This window comes from Primulina tabacum, chromosome 9 (genome assembly GCF_025594145.1).
Source record: "Primulina tabacum isolate GXHZ01 chromosome 9, ASM2559414v2, whole genome shotgun sequence".
Classification (NCBI taxonomy): Eukaryota; Viridiplantae; Streptophyta; class Magnoliopsida; order Lamiales; family Gesneriaceae; genus Primulina; species Primulina tabacum.
Genome location: NC_134558.1, coordinates 20,163,952 through 20,186,065, shown reverse-complemented (window position 1 = coordinate 20,186,065; position 22,114 = coordinate 20,163,952). Strand labels below are relative to the sequence as shown.

General features: G+C 35.4%; 1 protein-coding gene and 1 non-coding gene across 3 annotated transcripts; one reads left to right on the top strand and one right to left on the bottom strand.

Annotated features, from left to right (window-relative positions):
• Positions 1–4,030: 4,030 nt before the first annotated feature.
• On the top strand, positions 4,031–5,654 carry LOC142556448 (uncharacterized). 2 transcript variants are annotated; one of them, XR_012822616.1, is made up of 6 exons: positions 4,031–4,103; positions 4,211–4,387; positions 4,454–4,561; positions 4,636–4,699; positions 4,795–4,892; positions 5,459–5,654. XR_012822616.1 is itself a non-coding variant. In XM_075667911.1 (5 exons), exons 1-5 carry the CDS (start codon positions 4,057–4,059, stop codon positions 4,840–4,842), a joined length of 444 nt encoding a protein of 147 aa, XP_075524026.1. In that variant the 5' UTR covers positions 4,031–4,056; the 3' UTR covers positions 4,843–5,452. The 2 variants fall into 2 exon arrangements, 1 of the variants encoding a protein (XP_075524026.1); XM_075667911.1 differs by lacking the exon at positions 5,459–5,654 and having other exon boundaries at positions 4,795–5,452.
• A 4,910-nt stretch (positions 5,655–10,564) lies between these two features.
• LOC142504647 (small nucleolar RNA R71) lies at positions 10,565–10,670 on the bottom strand. The gene has a single exon (XR_012804273.1). It is a non-coding gene; the product is annotated as a small nucleolar RNA R71 (small nucleolar RNA).
• Between the last annotated feature and the right edge of the window lie 11,444 nt (positions 10,671–22,114).

Genomic DNA, 22,114 nt, shown 5'->3' with positions numbered 1-22,114 from the left:
TTGATTTGTCGGATTAAAAAAGAACGTAATAAACAACATCAATCAATTAATCAAAATAAATAAAAATCATATCAAACTCAAAACATCAAAAATAATTTTTCTTGGCCCTATCGTGGACTTAGTCTATAAAATTCTACTCCATAAATTCAAACACAAAAGTGAAAATTCATGTTTAAATTCATAGGCGAAAACATAATCAAAAAGGAATAAGATGAATTCTCAATAATTTTGGCGTGTATTGAGGTCTTCCTCCGACTGCTGCCTTCAGCCTCTACCTTTCTCCGCACTCTTCTTCTTCCCCAATGTTGTATTCACTTCTGTTTTTTCTGTTTGTTCTCCTCCCTTCACTTCTATTCACATCTGTTCACTTCTCTGTCACCTCTGTTCTGTTCTCTCTCTTCTTTTACATTCCTGCTGTAGTTCTCCTTTTATCTGCCTAATCATCAAGATCTTTGAAGACCATCTAAATTCAAAATTGTTTATAAGATTGCAGAGATTTTATTTTTAAAAAATGAGACTTTATCTTTATCAAGATTTGCCCACATTTTCTTCCAAATCTACAAGATTCTCACATTAATAAAATATAAGAATATTTTATTTCATTTCTTCTGATATTTTGTTGCTTTTGAAGTCTTGCACAATCATCTTATCTCCAAAATTTGGGTTTTTTCCTATTTTATTCAAATCCAAAAAATATCAAATTAAATCAAATAAGCACAAAATAAGGAACGGACATTCAAGGCAATCACTAAAATGAAATCCCTAAAATTCGATAAGAATTTGGACTTAACACTATGTTCGAATAAGAATTTATTCTGAATCATATGAATTTGTGAACCATGATTAGATGTATTCTTGAAACATTGAGAGTTACACAAGTATCAGATTATATATTCTCATTGATATAATCAAGGCCAAAGAGTTGAATTTAGCAACTGTACTTTGATGGAGATCAAACAAATTACTTATAAAGGAGTTTATAAGTGGATTCCATGTATTGGAAGTTGTGGAAGTTATCCCAACAGCTAATTAAGTTAGTAGAGTGAATCTGCATGTTTTAGTAAAGGAGTTCACAAAACTGGTGGTTGTCAAAAATGGATTAGTGTAAATTTTGATATTCGAAATTTTCAATTTTCATTATATGAAGAAGATTTGCATCATCGGTACATCGGTGAAGTCTGATATTCGATCGAGATTATAATGAGTTCACAATTATTTATTTAGTAAATTTATAATCTACTGATTAAATAATAATATTAGAAATGATGACTACTACATGTACATGATTCTCATTGAATATTCTAGAATTGATTATTTTATTTATTAATATTTAATTAATAAATTAAACATGATAATTTTAATTAATTAATGAAAATTAGGATCCTAATGAGATTAAGATTATGAATCATAATAGGAGAAGAACTCTTAATGTGATCAAGAATCAAAGTTTATAAATATTTCATCAAGGGTTATATGAAATAATTAAGATAGTTTTTTGCACATAAAAATTTTGGTTAAATTTTTATTCTCTCTCTCTCAACCAAGTTTTCGGCCACCTTGAATATTCGTAGGAAAAATTTCATGGCCACTTCCACGGGCACATCTCCACAAGAACTCTATAACTCCGATGATCCAGTATCAATGCAAAATTGTTTAAGATCCCTAGTTGATCTAAACAATGAATCCAGTTTTTTATCGAGGATATGATTAGGCGATCAAATAAAGAAGAACCGTTGGTAGGGATATACAAAATGGACCAACTCCGTTAATCCCGGACTGATTCGGTGTCCAGTGTTAAATACACAAAGCTAAATAAACTAAAACATCCTATGAATATTATAAATCATATGATGCCTAAGAAACATTTTTACGTTGAAAATAAAAATTTTAAATTTTATTTGTGTCTTTGGTAGAAAAAAACGATAATTCTACACATATATGCCATTTGCCTTTTAACAACCATCAAGTATTTGATTCAACGAGAAATAACCCAAAAACATCTGTATTGGAATTTCCCCATCATTATGCAACAAGATTTTAAATCTAACATAAAGATCGGAATTTTTTTTATTCCAAATTGTGAGTAACGCTTGGTATGTCGTATGTTTGTTGGCAAAAACTTGTGTGAGAAGGTTTCACGAGTCGTATTTTGTGAGACGGATCTCTTATTTGGGTCATCAATGAAAAAGTATTACTTTTTATGCTAAGAGTATTACTTTTTATCCTAAGAGTATTACTTTTTATTGTGAATATCGGTAGGGTTGACCCGTCTCACAGATAAAAATTCGTGAGACCGTACCACAAGAGACCTACTCATGCTTGTTTATGTAATTAATTATAGTAGAATTTTTTGTTTTTACTTCGCCACTGGTTACTTCGGTGATTATTAATTTTGAAGTAGTATATACCAATCAACTTCGGTAATAACACCGGCGAAGTAAAACATTATTTTTTAATTCAATATTTCAAAAAAAGGGGCTTCACTTCTAATTTTTTGTGACATTTTACTTTGACAGAGTAGTTTTGATGAAGTAAAAAATAAAAAAAAAATAAATTAATTTATATTTAATGAAGTAAAAAAATGAACCATATTTAACTTTTAATTTCCCTTAATTACTTTGTAAAAGATGAACCGATAGTTAACTTTTAATCTCTCTCGATTTTTATTTCCCTTCACAAATTAAGCGGGAGTGAAAAATTATAGCGCCTAAAATCTGGAATAGTCACTAGATCGCAAATTAAAAAAAATAAAATAAAATAAAATTTTAAAGATTTAAGTTTATTTGAAAGGGAGGTTAAAATACTAATTTTATTTACTGAATTAAAATACACTTTTTTAATTTAATCTAACAATTTAAAAGTCTAATATATACTAGGTCCAAAACCCACCCCATAACCCTAATCATGTAGAAACAGGAGATGAAAAAGAAAACAGAATAGTGAGGAGCGTCTAGGGTTCTAGGGTGAATGGCCAGGTCTTGAGCGGTATTTTGAGGGTTTTGAACGTATCTTCTCTTTGACGGATCGCCTCCAATCTATCTACGCAAAAAAGATATAAAAATATAAGGTAAGTTTTAACCGTTCTTTTGACGTATGGATGAAAACGTATTATGTCCTTCATTGGTTCATGTTTGGTTTAAAGATCGATGCCATTTACGAGTTTTTAAAATAAGTATGATTTTCGCTTCTTGGCGTATCGATGATTTCATACTACTCTTCGATTTGTTCATGTTTTTGATGAAAGGCGATGCAGTTTTTGTTCTTTAAATTAGAATATGTTTTATTTTTATACGGATTACAAACATGAGGAGTGCGTACATGTGGAAGAGTGCAATTCGTTCCATCTGCAGAATGCGAAGATTGAAGTGCAATTTGCTCGTTTGTTTGTTTCTGATCCTTTGACTTTTGCTTCATTTTAATGCTCCAGACTTGAAAAAATAACAGAGAAAGCATATGCTTAATCATGATGCTTGGACTTGTTAATTTATGCTGGAATACAGTGGCTAGAAGATTTCTCCATTGAATGAGCAATCACTTAGCCAGAAATGAGTGCTTATGCAATTAGCCTAAAAATGCAATTCACACACTAGCATATGAAATTCGTGACTAGAAATACTTTCAACAAATTTGTTCCCTATTGCTATGCACGTGTACTGTTTAGAATTTATATATTCATTTTTGCGTGAGTGGTTTTTAAAGCAGGTTGTGGAAATATGCAATTTCATGAATTGTTATATGTATGTATATTGTTGGATCTTTGTGTGCTTGGATTGTGATTTAAAAAGGAAACAAAAAAAAGTGTTATACTTAAAGTGAGATGTACTCTGTGTGCGTGGGTTGCAAATGTGTGCTTTGTTGGTCCATGATGTTGAGAATATTCGAAGATAATAATAAAGGATTTTTCAAGGATATTGAAAAAACATTACCCATGGCATGCAAGTATATCTACTCGCTTGCTATTAGATTGATGAATGAATCGGAGATCATATACATAGGGTTTGAGGGTGCTATGTTTGGAAAAACATACGGTTGCTAAGAGAAGATAGTTTACGCTTTATGGAGATGAGAGAGATATGCGCCAGACAAATTTTGGCTTATATGGAGTATGTTATGTTTAACTTACTATGTTTTTTACATATTTAATATTTTATGTTGAACTTGTCCATACTTTGAAACATTTATAACCAAGTTATGTAATATTTGAGTGCAGTCACCTCTACAAATATTTGAGAGAAGAAGACATTGCCGATTATATTTCATTTGTGGATCCCGGAAGCATACCTACATGCCCAATTGGCAAAGATGGTCGGGACTTATCACGACATATTGCTGACCAGTTGGAAGCAGTATGTAGAGACACCATATGCCTTATCCCATACAACACTGGGTAAAAGTTTAATTATTTATTGATTTCTACTACATACTAGTTAATGCTTTATTTTCATTTTTGCAGGTACCATTGGATCTTGACTATCATCAATGAAGATAAAAATATGATATATTTATTGGACTTTACGGCTAAAAGAAACCGAGTTGATGCATGGAAAACTATAGTGACCAAGTAAGTAGTAGATTATGTTGCTTTTGAATGCTTTCACTTATAAATATGAAAAAAAATTAATTTTTATAATGTAGTGGGGTCAAAATGTACAATGCCTCGAAGGGTATTTCTCAAAGGTCATGTTTTAAACAATTGACGGTATGAATTGTGCCTATGTATGAAGACATGAATGGATAGTTCTTATTATTTGGATTGTGATTGTTGCATTAACTTTTCAGTTTCATTATATATAGGGTAATCTAAAACAAAGTGATTCTATTGAATGTGGATATTGTGTATGAGGTGCATGAAAGAGATAGTTGAATCTGAAAATCCACAGTTGGAGAAGATGGTAAGTTTCTTATTTATGATATGCTCTGGTTTACTATTGAGATAAACTGCTGTCATTGGGATATGTGCACATGAAACCTATATAATTATTAATTCCGGAATTTGTGCTATTAGAATTAATGGCTGGGATAATTTGTTTCCATTGGGATATTTATGCGTATGGTAGTATGCACTTTATGATAATTGATATGTTGTTTTACCCTTTATTTTGTAGTTTACGATATGATTAGTTTTGTTGTTTATATGCATATGATTTGGTCTTTATTTGTGACACTGGTGTGTATGATATATGCCCACTTTTGTTGTTTCTTTGTTGATATCAGTTTCTTGTTATAAACTTTACAAAGATTTTCCTTTAGAAGCTGGAATTAATATATAGATTTCAGTGTCTTGATTTCAGAATCTAGAATTACTGTGTCGATTGAAGTTTGGAATCTCCTAAAAATTAAGCTGAAATATATCATGAAACTGGCTCCGAATAATACATTCTCATTTGTGGATATTGTCATTTTTTTTGGAATGAATGATCTTATTAATCTAATGCATCTTGTACTTTTTACATTTCAGTTTTCACGATCAATCAAGAACCAATATTACAATTCTCAATATGATGAAGTCAGAAGTGAATGAAGAAAATTCGTCTACTCTTATGAAGGTGCTTAAATGGATCATGTGCGTCATTGTGTATTTTAGGATATACTTGTGGATGATATACACTTTTGGTTTTGTGGATATACTTGTGGATACATTTTTGGGTTATACTTGTGGATTTGTGGATATATATTTGTCGATTCGTGGATTTTCATCATTTTTAGATGGATAATTTATGAATCAAATGAATGTATTTAAGTTATATGTGTGTGTGTGTATAGTGATATTATTGTATATTTTAAATTATTTTGATAAAGTGAAAATTATGTTTTTACTTCACTACTTTATTAAATTAGTGTGGTGTTGATCAAGAATTACTTCATTAAATTAAAATTGTGTTGCAATAAAATATGATTATTTATTTCAACGCTAAACTAAAAGATGAAATAATAAAATACAAAATAATTCGTCATATTAAAATTGTGTTGAAGTTAAAGAAAGAATTTAATTCACCACAACTCAATAATTGTGAAGTCGTTCTTTATTAATTACTTCACTATAATACAAAAAAAATGAAGTCTTTTAAATCGATTACTTCGCCAATAAATGTAAATTGTGCAGTGAAAAAATACCAAATACTTCAACAAATAAAAATATGGCGAAGTTATAGAATATATTTACTTCATCATAGTTCTATAACAACGAAGTCGTTCGCATCAATTACTTCACTAAAATACAAAACATGTGAAGTTATACATAGCATTTACTTCGTCAATCAATGTAAACAATGTAGTTATATATAAGCTATTACTTCTGCACTTTACGAAATCGATGAAGTAAAAGACGTTGTTTTACTTCGGCATCGGTCTAATTCCGGACCGATTTTCCCTCATTGAACCGGCCAAAGATTTCACTAATTTCTTGGATACGACTTCGGTTATAATGCGAAGTAAAATGGTACCCTATTACTTCACGTGCGTCTACTTCGGTAATTATCTAATGACTTCATTGAATATGCGAAGTAAATCAAGGAAATTCTACTAGTACAACTTCAAATTGAATTGCGCCATTTAAACCCCATAAAACAATTCAAGACAAAAATATCTTAACCAATGTGTTTTGAATAATTTTTTCATTAATTTAAGTTTATTTAAATCAAATATGCCTTAATTTATAATAAAAAGAGTGGTGCGAGCAATGCCCTATTCAATATGACTTCCATGAATTTAAATTTTTTTCATCATTTGTCAAAATTTTGACCCCTTTGATGATTTCGTGAGAGTGTCCGTAGGTAGATCCAATTATCCAAAACAAATTATTCATATGGAGTCAAGCATCTCATTAACAATTAGAACGACATGCAATATAATGTATGTTAGAGTAGGTGTCCGGCAAGACAACTTGTGGCTAAGGTTTTTATTGACTCTAATGTAAAACAATCTTTATTTTAATAATATTTTATAATTCTATTCGATTATATCATTATACTTTATCTGTATACCCAAGAAAGCTGTATAGATAAAGTCCTTGAATATACAAAAGGTACGATGTGGTCTGCGTCGCAACGTAAGATCATTAAACTTATTAGGAAGTGTACCATATATTCTAAACAAGTTTGATATAGGTGGATTTTACATATTTTTCATGTTATGTGATGTCTTTTTGTGTTGCACATATCGTTTAGATTGCATGTATTTTGTGGTGTCTTGTCATAATTTATGTTTTTTAGGTTATCTTATGTCTCATGGTTGAAAATACAGGAAATTCGTGAATAAAAAGAAGAGAAGTGATCAAAGTGCGAGAGATATTTGCCCAGGAGGAAACTTATGTGCATCCGGGTGCCTGCAAGATGTGGATTGGAGAAGAAGCCCGTAAGATATCTGCCCGGGCAGAAACTTATGTGCACCCGGGCGCATCGATGGGAAAAATAAAAGAAAATTTACAAGGGACATCGGCTCGGGCGGAAACTTATGTGCGTCCGGGTACATTTGATATTTAGTAAAGATTCTAGGGTCGATTTTTTTCCTTATTTTGGAGCCCATGACTGCTATGGAAGGGTTGAGGGACAAAATTCAGGAATTATTCAGCAGCCACCAAGGAGCTTTGGAGAAGAGAGGAGCTTGGAATTGAAGATTATCGAGATTCCAAGGATCGTTCTTCGCGTTTTTCTTCAAATCTAGTATTTTTAATTTAGAATTTATTGTTTAAACATTATTTTGCTTATTTTCACTATTAATTAGAGTAGCTAAACTTTCATATTTATTGGGATTTAGGGGATCCTACACCGAATCTTTTGTTTAATGCATTAATATTTGATGTTTGTTTTATGTCTGAGTATGTTATTATGTTCATTGGGTTATTAAAGCGTAGCTAACTTTAATAATAATCCCATATCGCAAGTGAGTTCGAGAGAATAACTTGTGCTAGGAACGGGTAGCATAGTCCGTGAATCTACAATTTACATTGAATTATGAAATTGGGTACATGTTGATAGTTATAGTCCTAAGGGTTTAAATTTAGGAGATTTCATAGACCGAAATGCAATTCACCTTTGATAAATAAACAAAAAAATTAAATTACTTCACTGAGTGGAATTAGTTTGGTACAGCTCGAGAGGACGTGTTCAATTGTGTAGGAAATCCTGTCAAAAGCGCAAACAATTGTCGAGGTTAATTGGTTAAATTAGGGAGGGGTAGGTGAACAATTCATTTGTCATTGAATTTTAATTAATCATTTTAATCAATCATTTAATTTTTGAATATTGTAGTTAGTTATTAGTTGCACCATTTCAGTAATTAACTATCAATCCAAATATCGTTGCAAAAAGTTGAATAGTTGAAAATAATAATTGTATAAAACGGTCTCTGTGGGAATGATACTCGTACTCTCGTACACTATATTATTACTTGGTATCGTGCACTTGCGATTATTTCGAGCTTAAATATTATAAATTTTTACTAAAGATTTTATTGTGCAAGTTTTGCTCGATAAAGTTTTTGGGTTGATATAGGTGGATTTTACATGTTTTTCATGTTATGTGAAGTCTCATTGCGTTGCATATATTGTTTAGATTGCATGCATTTTGTGGTGTTTTGTTATTTGTTATGTTTTTTTTAGTTGCTCATATGTCGCGTGGTTGAAAATGCAGGCAATTCGGGAATAAAAAGAAAGAAGTGATCAAAGGCCGAAAGATATCCGCCCGGGCGAAAACTTATTTGCTCCCGGGCTCTTGCAAGATGTGGATTGGAGAAGAAGGGCGAAAAATATCCGCCTGGCCAGAAATTTATGTCTGCCCGGGCGCATCGATAGGAAAAATAAAAACAGATTTATGAGGGACATCTGCCCGGGCTGAAACTTATTTGCGCCCGGGCGCTTTTGATTTTTGAAAGATTCTAGGGTCGATTTGTTTCCTTATGTTGCAAGCCATGTCTGCTATGGAAGGTTTTTAGGGACGAATTTGAGGGTAAGGAGAAATTATTCACCAGCCAAGGAGTTGATAAAAAGAGAGAAAAGCTTGGAGCAAAGTTTTGGAGAAGAGAGGAGCTTGAAGTTGAAGATTATCGAGATTCCGAGCATCGTTCTTAGCGTTTTTCTTCAAATCTAGTATTTTTAATTTTGAATTTATTGTTTAAACATTGTTTTGCTTATTTTTACTATGAATTCTAGTAGCTAAACTTTTATATTTGTTGGGATTAAGGGGATTCTACCCCGAATATTTGGTTTAATGCATTAATATTCGACGTCTGTTTTATGTTTGAGTATGCTATTATGTTCATTGTGTTATTGAAGCGTAGCTAACTTTAATAATAATACTCATATCGCGAGTGAGTTCGAGAGAATAACTTGTGCTAGGAACGAGGTAGCATAGTCTGTGATCTACAATTTACATAGAAATATGAAATTGGGTACAAGTTGATAGTTATAGTCCTAAGGGTCGAAAGCTAGAGGATTTCATGGACTTTAATGCAATTCACATTTGATAAATAATTAAAGAGATTTAATTACTTCACTGAGTGAAATTAGTTTGGCACAGCTCGAGAGGACGTGTTTAATTGTGTAGAAAATCCTGTCAAAAGCGTAAATAATTGTCGAGGTTAATGGTTAAATTAGGGAGGGGTAGGTGAACCAGAATTCCCAACAATTTCATTTTTCATTAAATTTTAATTAATCATTTTAAATCAATCATTTAATTTTTGAATACTGTAGTTAGTTATTAGTTGCGTCATTTCAGTAGTTAACTATCAATCCAATTATCGTTGCTAAAAGTTGAATAGTTGAAAATAATAATTGTGTAAAACGGTCTTTGTGGGAACGATATTCGTACTTTCGCACACTATATTATTACTTGACATCGTACACTTGCGATTATTTCAACTTTAATTATTATAAATTTTTACTAAGGACTTTACAGTGGAAGTTTTGCTCGATCAAGTTTTTGGCGCCGTTGCCGGGGACTGTTAATTCACAATTTTATTTTTAGTTATTTTCTTTAGCATCGTTTTATTTTTCTCGAGCCAACACGCCCAATTCTATTCCAGATATATTTTCTGGTACATGCCAAAGTCACTTGACGTGGAGCTTGAGCAGTTTGACCCTGAAATTGAAAGAACTTTCTATAGAAGAAGACAGCAGTAGAGACTTACTGATGGAGAGGCACGAGCGCGAACCTGAGGAGGAATACCATAACAATAGATATGTTGAGGTGCCACGCCGCATACCGATGCTAGAGTATGCCCAACCTTCTTTGGATGGTTCACGCCCCAACCTTGTGAGGCCTATTGTGCGATCGAACCAATTCGAAATCAAGCCAGCTATAATTCAGATGATCCAGAATATGGTCCATTTTGGGGGATCTGCATTAGATGACCCAAACACGCACATCCCAGTAATTCTTGAAATTTGCTATACTTTTTAATTTAATGGACTTTCTGATGATGATGTTAGATTGCGTTTATTTCCTTTCTCCTTACGTGACAAAGCTAAAGCCTTGGTTAAATTGTTTGCATGTAGGTTCTATCACCACATGGGAGGACATGGCGAAAGCATTTCTCATTAAATACTTTCCTCCATCTAAGACCATGAAGCTGCGGGCAGACATCACCACATTTGCTCAATTCGAGGAAGAGTCTTTATATGAGGCATGGGAGCGTTTCAAATATTTATTACGCAGATGCCCGCATCACGAACTGCCACTTGGGTTAGTCATTCAAACATTTTATTATGGCTTGCTTACTCCTAATCGTACTATGATAGATGCTGCTGGTAGTGGAAACCTATTGAAAAAAATTTCCGAAGAAGGTTATGAGTTGTTGGAGGAGATGGATTCTAGCAGCTATCACCTTCAATCTGAAAGGAACAACAAGCGGAGAAGTGCAGGAGTTCACCAGGTAACTGACCTTTCTGTTATTACTAAGCAACTTCATGTCCTGATCATTAAATTGGACAGCTTGAATATGGGTTGCACGGCTATGCGTAATCAAGAGATATTTTGTGATAAATGTGGAGGTGAACATTTTGCGAATGACTGTCAATATGGCAATCCCTTTTATTTGCAAAATGAGACACCGGTAAATCAAGCGGGGGTCCAAAACCGTCCAAAGAATGATCCGTATTCGAACACATATAATCCTAGATGGAGGCAACATCCCAACTTCTCATGGGGTGACAAAAACACTCAGAGTCGACCAAATGGAGGACAACCATATGGAAAACAACCGATGTACAGATCTGACCCTCCTAGAGAAGAAAAGTCCAATTTGGAGCAGATGATGTCTATGTTTATCTCATCCACCAAAACTAGACTCCAAAACCAAGATTCATCAATAAAGGGGCTAGAGAATCAGATTGGACAGTTAGCTAAGATGATAGCAAGTAGAGAGCCAGGCACTTTGCCAAGTAACACAGAGACCAATCCAAAAGAGCAAGTGAAGGCCATCGAGTTGAAGAGTGGGAAAATTTTAGAGTCCAAAGGAAAGGAAAAAAGTCTTTTACCGGATGAACAGACTGAGACATCCAAAAGTAAGTCTTCTAACTCTACACTAGCACCTACTGCACAATCCAAAATTGTTATACCTCCTCATTTTCCCGCGGCATCGAAAAAAGCAAAACTTGATGTGCAATTAGGTAAATTTCTTGAGGTATTTAAAAAATTGCACATCAATATTCTTTTTGCCGATGCTTTGATTCAAATGCCTAGTTATGCTAAATTTATGAAGGACATCTTAGCGAATAAGAAAAATTTTGAGGATCACATGACAATAAATTTAACTTAAAATTGCTCTGCTTTGGTGCAAAATCAGATCCCACTGAAACTTGAAGATCCAGGTAGTTTTTCTATTCCTTGCATGATTGGTGGTGATGTTTTTCATAAACCCTTACGTGATCTTGGTGCAAGTATTAACCTCATGCCTTTCTCTGTGTTTAGGAAACTTGGATTGAGAGAACCTAAGCCAACAAGGATGTCTTTACAGCTAGCAGACAGATCTGTCAAGTATCCACGAGGACTTATTGAGGATGTGCTCGTGAAAGTGGACAAATTTATGTTTCCTGTAGATTTTGTGGTACTTGACATGGATATGCCGTTGATATTGGGGAGGTCATTCCTTGCAACTGGAAAGACCCTAATTGATGTGCAAGAAGGGAAGTTGAGATTGATAGTGGGGGAGGAGGAGATTACTTTTGATGTCTTTAATGCACTTAAGCACACAAAACATTCTGATAGTTGTTTTAGAATTGATGTTTTTTATTCGCTTGTGTGTAACTATATGCAGGATGCTATTATAGACCCTTTGAAAGCCACTCTCACTCCTGAATTGAGAGAAGACAAATTGGATGAAGAGAAAGCTGAAATAGTGGCATACCTTAATGCCAGCCATCCATGGAAAATGCTAATAAGAATGAGATTAGAGGACCTGGGGGATCAGAGAGACTTGACCCCTCAAAAGTCAAGCATAGAGGAGTCACCAACTCTTGAACTGAAGCCATTACCTCCACATCTGAAGTACGTCTATCTAAATGAGAATAATAAACTTCATGTGATTATTTCTTCTTATTTGACAGATGTGATGGAGGGCAAACTGCTGCAAGTTTTGAAAGCGCACAAGGGTGCATTTGCGTGGAAGGTGCCAGATATCAAAGCGATCAATCCATCAATCTACATGCACAAGATATTGATGGAAGACAAGTACTCACCTCTTGTGCAACCTTAGAGGAGATTGAATCCAAAGATGCAAGAGATAGTAAAAGCAGAAACTATCAACCTCCTTGATGCAGGTATTATCTATCCTATATCTGATAGTTAACGGGTGAGCCCTTTTAAATGTGTGCCAAAAAATGGTGGGATTACTGTTATCACAAATGAAAAAAATAAATTAATACCCACTAGGACAGTCACGGGATGGCGTGTGTGCATCGATCATTGATCAAATGATTGAGAGGTTAGCGGGTCATGAGTTTTATTGTTTTTGGATGGGTATTCAGGGTATAACCAAATCATGATTTTGCCGGAGGACAAAGAGAAAACCAATTTCACTTGTCTTTATGGCACCTTTGCTTTTAGACGGATGCCCTTTGGTTTGTGTAATGCTTCTGCCACTTTTCAACAATGCATGACCGCTATATTTCATGACATGATAGAAACTTTCCTTGAAATATTTATGGATGACTTCTCGATCTTTTGCTCTTCTTTTGATGACTATTTGTAGAATCTTAAGGTGGTGCGCCCAGGCACCTGCAAGATGTGGATTGGAGAAGAAGGCCGAAAGATATCCGCCCGGGCAGAAACTTATGTGCGCCCGGGCACATCGATGAGAAAAATAAAAGCAGATTTACGAGGGACAACCGCCAGGGCGGAAACTTATGTGTGCTAGGGCGCGTTTGATTTTTTGGAAAGATTCTAGGGTCGATTTGTTTCCTTATTTTGGATCTCATGACTACTATGGAAGGGTTGAGGGACGAAATTCAGGAATTATTCAGCAGTCACCAAGTGGTTCTCACTCATCGAGTGAAAATGTCCTAGTTTATGGTTGTACACCATTAGTCCTTATGACCCGGAACAATATTGAGACTCTATATGCTAGCATTGCACTTTGACTTGTTTACCGACTCATATGGGGTCATCAAGTGGCAAGGTTGGGTGTTTTGTCGAAACATATAGGAGTCAATGCATTGTAGTCGAGGATTCATCGCTTACCTTTGGGTACGGATATCCTATGTGTATGTAGTTTGAAATCTCTGATCAGAGTATGGTGGTAATTAAGAAAGGGGTTTCTTAGATTACACCATCGATGAAACTACGACATGACACATAGTATCGATTCTTTGACAGCTCTCGATATACAAATATTTGTCGAATCGGTTGGGATATATGAGATGAAGGGACCGTACTGTACGCTAACCATAATTGAATGGTTCTTGCAGGAACTATCATTTGATACCTAGGGAATCATGTAAGCGATGCTGCTAGGCGTTTAACATGATTGGTTGGGTACTATATGACTTGAGTTCTGACGTTCTTATTATCAAGGAGTTGATAATTAAGAATGGAGCAATTGGGATATGCTCATATAAGGACATGTTTAATCCCGAATTAAATTAAGATGTGAACTCACGGCTAGTTGTATCAATGAACCATTGAGGGCCACACAAGTGCTAACTTTTAACATCCCGTTGAGAAGTGAAATAGTTCAATGTGTTGAACAACTTATAAAAGAGTTTATAAGCACAAGAAAAATTAGAAGTATGACTTAGTAGTTCAATGTGATTTTCATAAACATTATTATGGACTGAATTAAATTAATTTAAGTGTTGAATTAATTACACTAGTGGACCTAGTAGAGTCCAAATAATTAAATTAATTCAAGTGTTGAATTAATTAAATAACATTGGGCCTTGTAGAGCCCAATTACAAATAATTATTCAACTAGTGGGCTTGAGTAAAACTAAGTAAAATTTAAATCGTCTCAAATGTGTTTGAGATATTTAAATAAATGTTCATGGGCATTGTAATTGTTACAAGCCCAAATAAAATGCATGCTTGGAAGGTGAAGGGTTGAAGACAACTTTTTCATAAAACAATGCATGGCATGCTCAATCACTTTATCACCTTTTCACACAACCAAGAAAAAAAATTCCTTCTCTCCTCCCACACATGCTTGGCCGAAATTTTTTGACTCCATTGTCATTCATTTTTGCTTCTTCAATTGTTCAAGATTGCATAATCTTCTCAAAGAAAAATCCTCTAATTTTTCTAGTGCAAAATTAGAGGGGATCTTTCTTGTTGGTAGTGGGCTTAATTTTTGAGCAAGGTGTGCTCTTAGAAGCTTGAAGATTTGTCTTGCCATTGAAGAGCTTAGTTGTTTGACAACTAAGTTGGAGCCATCATCAATCTTTTAAGATTGATAGGTAATTTTCTAAAACACTCTATGAATGTCATTTTGTGTTTATTCAGGATTTAATCGCCGCACGAAACGCATATTAACGAGTTAATTGAAAAGCCTAGTTTTATGCTTTATAAAATTATGGAAAATTAGGTTTAAGCTTAAATAATTATTAAAAGTCTAATTTTTTAATTTGGGAATTTTATATTAAGGTTTGGTTTAATTCGATATTAAAACGCGTTAATATGTCTCATTTAAAGATTAATTTAAAAGTCCTCAATTTAAGCTAAATAAAAATATTAGAAAATTCATGTAGGCTTAAATAATTATTTTGGACATGTTAGAATCAATGAAATTAAGAAAATTTTAAAAACGAGGAATTTTACGTCCATGGGTAAAACAGTCTTTTTACACCTAAAAATTAGTAAACGTCATGGCAGTGGCCTGAATGCTGTTTTATGTGCTAATATGATTATTTTCTATAGTTATGGATGTTTATGGAAATTTTTATGCTAAAATAATATTTTAAATGTTTATGGGATTTTATATGTTAAAATGATATTTTAATGTTTAGAGAATTTTATATGTTTATACTTTAAGATGTCAAAATGTTATTTTAAATATTTTGAGGTTAAAATGTCATTTTAAATGTCCATGATTAAATTATGATTTTTAAATGTCTATGGGATTTTTATGATTTAAGGAAGGCATTTAAAAGACATGTTGCATGCTTGGTTTCAAAACAAAATTATATGTTATGTATGATTTTTATAAAGTAATGAGAATGTAAACGTTGAAGGAAGTGAAGTAATTGTGATTAATTCGATAATGTTGGAGATATCGTGAGGGTGATGGTTCCAGTGGGAGCCCGACGATCGTATTTCCATTATTACGAATATGAGGTAACGGTATGTGGTAACGGTAAAAATAGAATATCGTGAGGGGAAAAGGCCACAGAGGGAGCCCATTTATGGGAAAAGGTCCCATAGGGAGCCCCGACGATCGTATTCTATTCAAAGAGGATAGACCAGGGCCCAGTTGACCGGTGAAAGTGTTGCTGGTGTCCCCCGCCGCCCAGTACTGCGGTTTCATGTAAATGGATCCATCGACTTTTGAGGTTTAAGAAAAGTCACAATTAACGATCTGAATTCAACAAAGGAAAAAAAAAAAAGGAAAAATGTTTATGATCATGAAAAAGATTTTATGTTATATCATGTTGAGGAAAAAGAAAGGAAAAGGTTAAGGTTTATGTGATGCATGTCATGAAAATGTTTATGCTTTAAGTTGATGCATCATTATGAAAATGTTTCTATTTAAAGTTCATGCATCATGAAAAGGTTTACGAAGATGTTCATCTTTGAAGTTTATGCATCTTCATGAAAACGATATTTTAAGTACAAGTATTTTTCACTGTTATATGTTGACTCTATTACGTATTATTTGTTACCAAGATTATGGTAGACTCACTAGGTGTGATGGATGCAGGTGAGGTTGAGGGTGGGCTTGACGGATGATTTGACTAGACTGAAGGCGCACACAACCCGAGGACCAGCGCTTTTACTTTTTTGCGCTTTTACGATTTATGAATCATGATTTATGTTAAAGATTTTAAGACTATTTATTTATGCTTCTTGATATATTTTTGAGAGGTTTATTATGGGCTATAATTTTCAAACTTATTGCTTTTTAGATCGGGTGAAACAGTTGACAATTTCATTTTATGACTATTGCACTTGATCTTTTAAAAATGCTAGTTGGTTGGTGTTTTATTTTAAATGGGAAAATATTTTCATGTGGGAAAGGTACATGGCCGAAAAATTGAGTGTTTATAAAAAAAAATTTCTAGTACTTTTAAAGCAATAAAAAGGGTAGACGTTTTAGTTGGTATCAGAGCGAAGGTCCTGTAAAGGGTTGTGCCACCATCAGCGCCGGGAAGATCTGTGGGGCCCTTAGCTCCTAATCGTTATTACAATGCAATCTGATTAGGGTTAACTAATTACAGCGGAAAGCGAGTTTAAAATTTCTTTACAATGAGCCCAAATCATTTTATTTGATTACTAAAAATAGTATTTCATCTCACGTCTTAAACATGCCCACACGTAATCCAAAACCAATCATATACAAACAACTCATATCCTCGGGACATGCCCCGGTATGTAGATACATATACATATATACTGGGAACAAGACATAAACATAAAACCTCAGCCCAAGCTGTGGCTCCCTCCAGAAGTACCCTCTCCGGTCTCCTGATATCCTGGAGTACCTGATATTGTCCACACACAAAGACAACAACAGCCCCCCTTGGGGGTGAGCAAAGCTCCGTATGGAACAACCAATCATATATACCACAGATATCTAAACGATGATATATGGTATGCAATGCATGTATGTCGTGGAGGTATCAGGTCAAATGCCCATCCACTGAGCACATGTCAGAATTAATCGAATCGCTATCAAATCAATGCTCGAGCTGGCACACCGGCCAATATGGGATACTCGTATGATAGCATCGGCAAAGCATCAAATCCCAAATCTCATATCCAATCATATGGGGCCACAATTGTCTATGCTTTACGGGTCATATAATACTGGCATAGCGATTGTGTTCACAAACCCCAGAATCCAATCAAATCATATCAGGGTATCCAAGGATCATAGCTCAACGTGCATGTCATGTATCGCTGTATGCATAAAATGATGTGTGTTAACAAAACATTTATTTTATACATCGATATCTCAATCTCAATGTCATGTATGCCACATCAATCAACAAATAAGGCATATAGACACATAATCTCATCCCAATCAATCAAATCAATCCGACATATATCATATAATACAGATACCCGTCGTATGTTACCCGGTCGCAACATACCTCAATTCTTCGTTTCCAGTTGATGTAGCCTGAAGATATTGATATTACACTTTATCTACATCAATAACATACTCATTCCAATCAATAACATACTCCAAAATCATTAATATGAGTTTCAAATATCATTTGAAATTTCAAAAATTCATATCAAATCAAATTCATATCATAATTCAATTCCGACTTTGAATACAAGTTTCTTGTCGGTTATTCTACTACATATCAGAAATTCAACTTCAAATACATGCTATTCCAGCACTTTGATATTTCGAGCTGCTGGAACTAGAAGAAAATTACCTCAGTCAGAAGCTCTCGACGCGACGATCACAAATATATAATTTGTTTCGCGTTTAGACAGCGTTTTGAAGTCGATTTAGAAGGAAGAAAATCGAAATCTCTCGAATCCCCTCGAAGTTATCGTATAAGAAATGAAGAAAAAGAGGAAAATAACTTGTTCTTATCTTCACCGCTCTCGCGCTCGGGCGGTAGAATTCTCGCGCCCGAGCGCGAGACATTCTGTCCCCAAGTGTTGCTTGTACCGCGCTCGAGCGGTCACAATTTACCGCTCGGGCGCGGCATGTTCTGTCCCATGCCACTCGCTTCGCGCTCGGGCGGTCACAAACTACCGCTCGGGCGCGAAGTGTTCTGCCCAAACACAGACTTCATATACCCTGGCGCTCGGGCGGTCATTTTCTACCGCCCGGGCGCCACCTCTTCTGTACAAGTGTTTATGTTTGTACTATTTTGGCGTTCGGCCTTTCCAATCAAGTTCTTACAACGTCAATTCATATACAATATTCATTTTCTCAATTCCATTGTCATGATATACATCAAATCATAATCACATATCAAATTCCTGAATTATCGATAATCATATAGGATTTACGATAATACGATACACGGTCCTTACATTTCTTCCCCTCTTAAAAGATTTCGTCCTCGAAATCTCAAACATGTCTATATACATAACATTGACAAACATACATATGTCACCAGTTATAGTACATATCAAAGCTAAAATCAGTAAAAGGATCAGAATACATCGAATACAATGGAACAGATGTTATAGAATCAAACAAATGCGGATACGAATCTCGCATCTTGCTCTCCAATTCCCATGTTGATTCTTCAACACCATGTCGTGTCCATTGCACTCGTTATAAAAGAATCGATTTATTTCTCAATATCTTTTCCTTTCGATCCATAATTCGAACATGTTGTTCGACATAGGAAAGAGAACGATCAAGTTCCACCTCATCAGGTGCAAGTACATGTGATGGATCCGGTTCATATTTCCTCAACATAGAAACATGAAATACATCGTGAATGGCAGATAGAGCTGGTGGCAATGCCAATCGATACGCAAGATCACCAACTCGATCAAGAATCTCGTATGGACCAACATAACGAGGAGATAATTTCCCTCGCATGCCAAATCGAACAGTGCCTCTAAAGGGAGATATTTTCAAAAATACTCTGTCACCTTTCTGGAATTCCACGGGTCGTCTTCGTTTATTCGCATAACTCGTTTGACGATCCTGAGCAGCTTTCATCCACTGCCGAATCAACTGAACCTTATCGTTCATTTCCTGTATCATTTCAGGTCCAGTCAATTGTCTCTCACCAATCTCATCCCAGAATAATGGTGATCTACATCGTCTCCCATATAGAGCTTCAAACGGTGCCATACCGATACTCGTCTGAAAGCTATTATTATAAGAAAATTCGACCAATGGTAAGGCATCTTGCCATCCCATTCTGAAGTCCATCACAATCGCACGCAACATATCCTCTAGAGTCTGAATCGTACGCTCGGTCTGGCCATCAGTTTGAGGATGATAAGCAGTACTCATAGCCAAACGCGTACCCATCGCTTCCTGAAAACTACCCCAGAATTTAAAAGCAAATCTGGGATCACGATCAGATACAATCGAGACTGGCACACCGTGCAGTCTCACAACATTCTCAATGTATAAACGGGCCATTCTCTTATAAGGATAAGTCCGTTCATACAGAATAAAATGCACAGATTTCAAAAACCGATCAATAATAACCCAAATAGCATCACAGTCCTTGGGCGAACGAGGTAAATGAGTCACAAAATCCATAGCAATATGTTCCCAATTCCATTTCGGGATTTCGAGACTATGGAGCAAACCTCCAGGTTTCATTCTCTCGGCTTTCACTTGCTGGCAGACAAGACATTTAGAAATAAACTCAGCAATGTCCTTCTTCATACGTTTCCACCAAAATTGAGGTCTCAATGTCAAATACATCTTTCGACCTCCAGGGTGAATACTGTATTTGCTACAATGTGCTTCTCGAAGAAGGGCAGATTTCAATTCAGAATCATCAGGAACTACCAGCCGACCATTAAGTCGTAAAGAACCATCAGAAGAAATCTGGAATCCAGACTAATGTCCAGCAGATACAGGTTCTTTCGACTTCTGAATCTGAGCATCGCTTCGTTGGGCCTTTCGAATCTTCGATATCAAGTTCGGCTCAATTTGCAATGCTGAGACAGTGACAGAATTCCAATTCAAGTGAAAAGTCCAGCCAGAAGTACATATATCCTCATGTACCTTGGCGACATTGACGGAAGCTAAAACAAAATCATAAACTTTACGGCTCAAGGCATCCGCAGTAACATTCACCGATCCAGGGTGATATTGAATCTCACAATCAAAGTCCTTCAAGAGATCCATCCACCTGCGTTGCCTCATATTCAAATCAGATTGAGAATAGAGATATTTCAGACTCTTATGGTCCGAATATATAACAAACTTTTCTCCGTACAAGTAATGGCGCCAAATCTTCAAAGCAAATACAATGACGGCCAATTCAATACAGCTTTGACCTTCGAAGGATCAACAGATATACCATGTCTCGAAATGACGTGGCCCAAAAATACTACCTTGTCCATCCAGAATTCACATTTGGACAATTTAGCATACAAATGACTAGTACGAAGAGTCTGAAGTACCAGTCTCAAATGTTCAACATGCTCCTTTTTCGATTTCGAATAAACAAGAATATCATCGATAAATACAATAACGAATCGATCAAGATATTCTCGAAAGACATGATTCATTAAATCCATAAAGATAGCAGGAGCATTCGTAAGACCAAAAGGCATAACCAGAAATTCATAGTGGCCATACCTCGTACGAAAAGCAGTTTTGGGCACATCTTCGTCTCGAACTCGTACTTGATGATACCCAGAACGAAGATCAATCTTCGAGTATACAGAAGTACCTTGAAGCTGATCAAACAAATCATCAATACGAGGAAGTGGGTACTTGTTTTTCACAGTAGCCCGATTCAATTGCCTATAATCAATACACATTCGCATCGTACCATCTTTCTTTCGAACAAATAAAACTGGAGCTTCCCAAGGTGATACACTCGGTCGAATATATCCCTTATCGAGAAGATCCTGTAATTGTTCTTTCAGTTCTTTCAATTCCAATGGTGCCATACGATAGGGAGCTTTAGAAATAGGCGCAGTCCCCGGCACAAAATCAATACTAAACTCAACTTCTCGATGAGGAGGAAAATCAGGAATCTCATCGGGAAATACATCTGGGAATTCTTTCGCAACAGGAATCTCAGATAAAGAAGACTCCTTCTTCGAAATATCAATAGCGTAGATAAGATAACCCTCATCTCCGCTGGTCAACAATCGGGACATTTCTAAGGAAGATACCAATGGAATTTTGGCTTGGGAACCCTTGCCATAAAAATTCCACTTGGGTCCATCAATCGGTCGAAATCGAACCATCCCATGACAACAATCAACAGTAGCTCGATTTGTCGTCAAGATATCCATGCCAACAATACAATCAAAGTCGTGCATTGGGAGGACAATCAAATTCAAGAACATCACATTATCTTCATATATTAATACACAATTATGCACAACTTTTTCAGACAAGATAATATTCCCTGCTGGCGTGGCTATCGATAGGGTATCATACAACGGGGTACACTCAATATCGTGAGATGCAACAAATGCATGAGATATGAATGAATGAGATGCTCCTGTATCAAATAAAACACGTGCAGGATAATCGCAAAGCGTGCAAATACCTACAATCATGCCTCCAGGAGCTTCTCTCGCCTGATCCTCAGTCATGGCATACACTCTCACTTGGGGAGGAACTTGGGCACTCTGACCACCCGGTCCTCGATATCGTGGGACACTCGACTGCTGAAATGATGGAACAGGAACAGTAGGTCTCATCATACCAGGGCCACCTCTAAATCCTGGCTGGGGTTGAGCAGAAGTCGTACCCCTGTTCGGACATACTCGAGAGAAATGGCCTTCCTGCCCACATTGATAACAAGTACCAAACATACCTCGACACTGCTCGATAGTAT

Excerpts from the sequence above, each read along its gene's own strand:
- LOC142556448 (XM_075667911.1), top strand. The coding sequence starts at position 4,057 with ATGGAGATGAGAGAGATATGCGCCAGACAAATTTTGGCTTATATGGA. Across the intron at positions 4,104-4,210 it reads CAAATTTTGGCTTATATGGA|TCACCTCTACAAATATTTGA; the intron begins GTATGTTATGTT and ends ATTTGAGTGCAG. Across the intron at positions 4,388-4,453 it reads CTTATCCCATACAACACTGG|GTACCATTGGATCTTGACTA; the intron begins GTAAAAGTTTAA and ends TCATTTTTGCAG.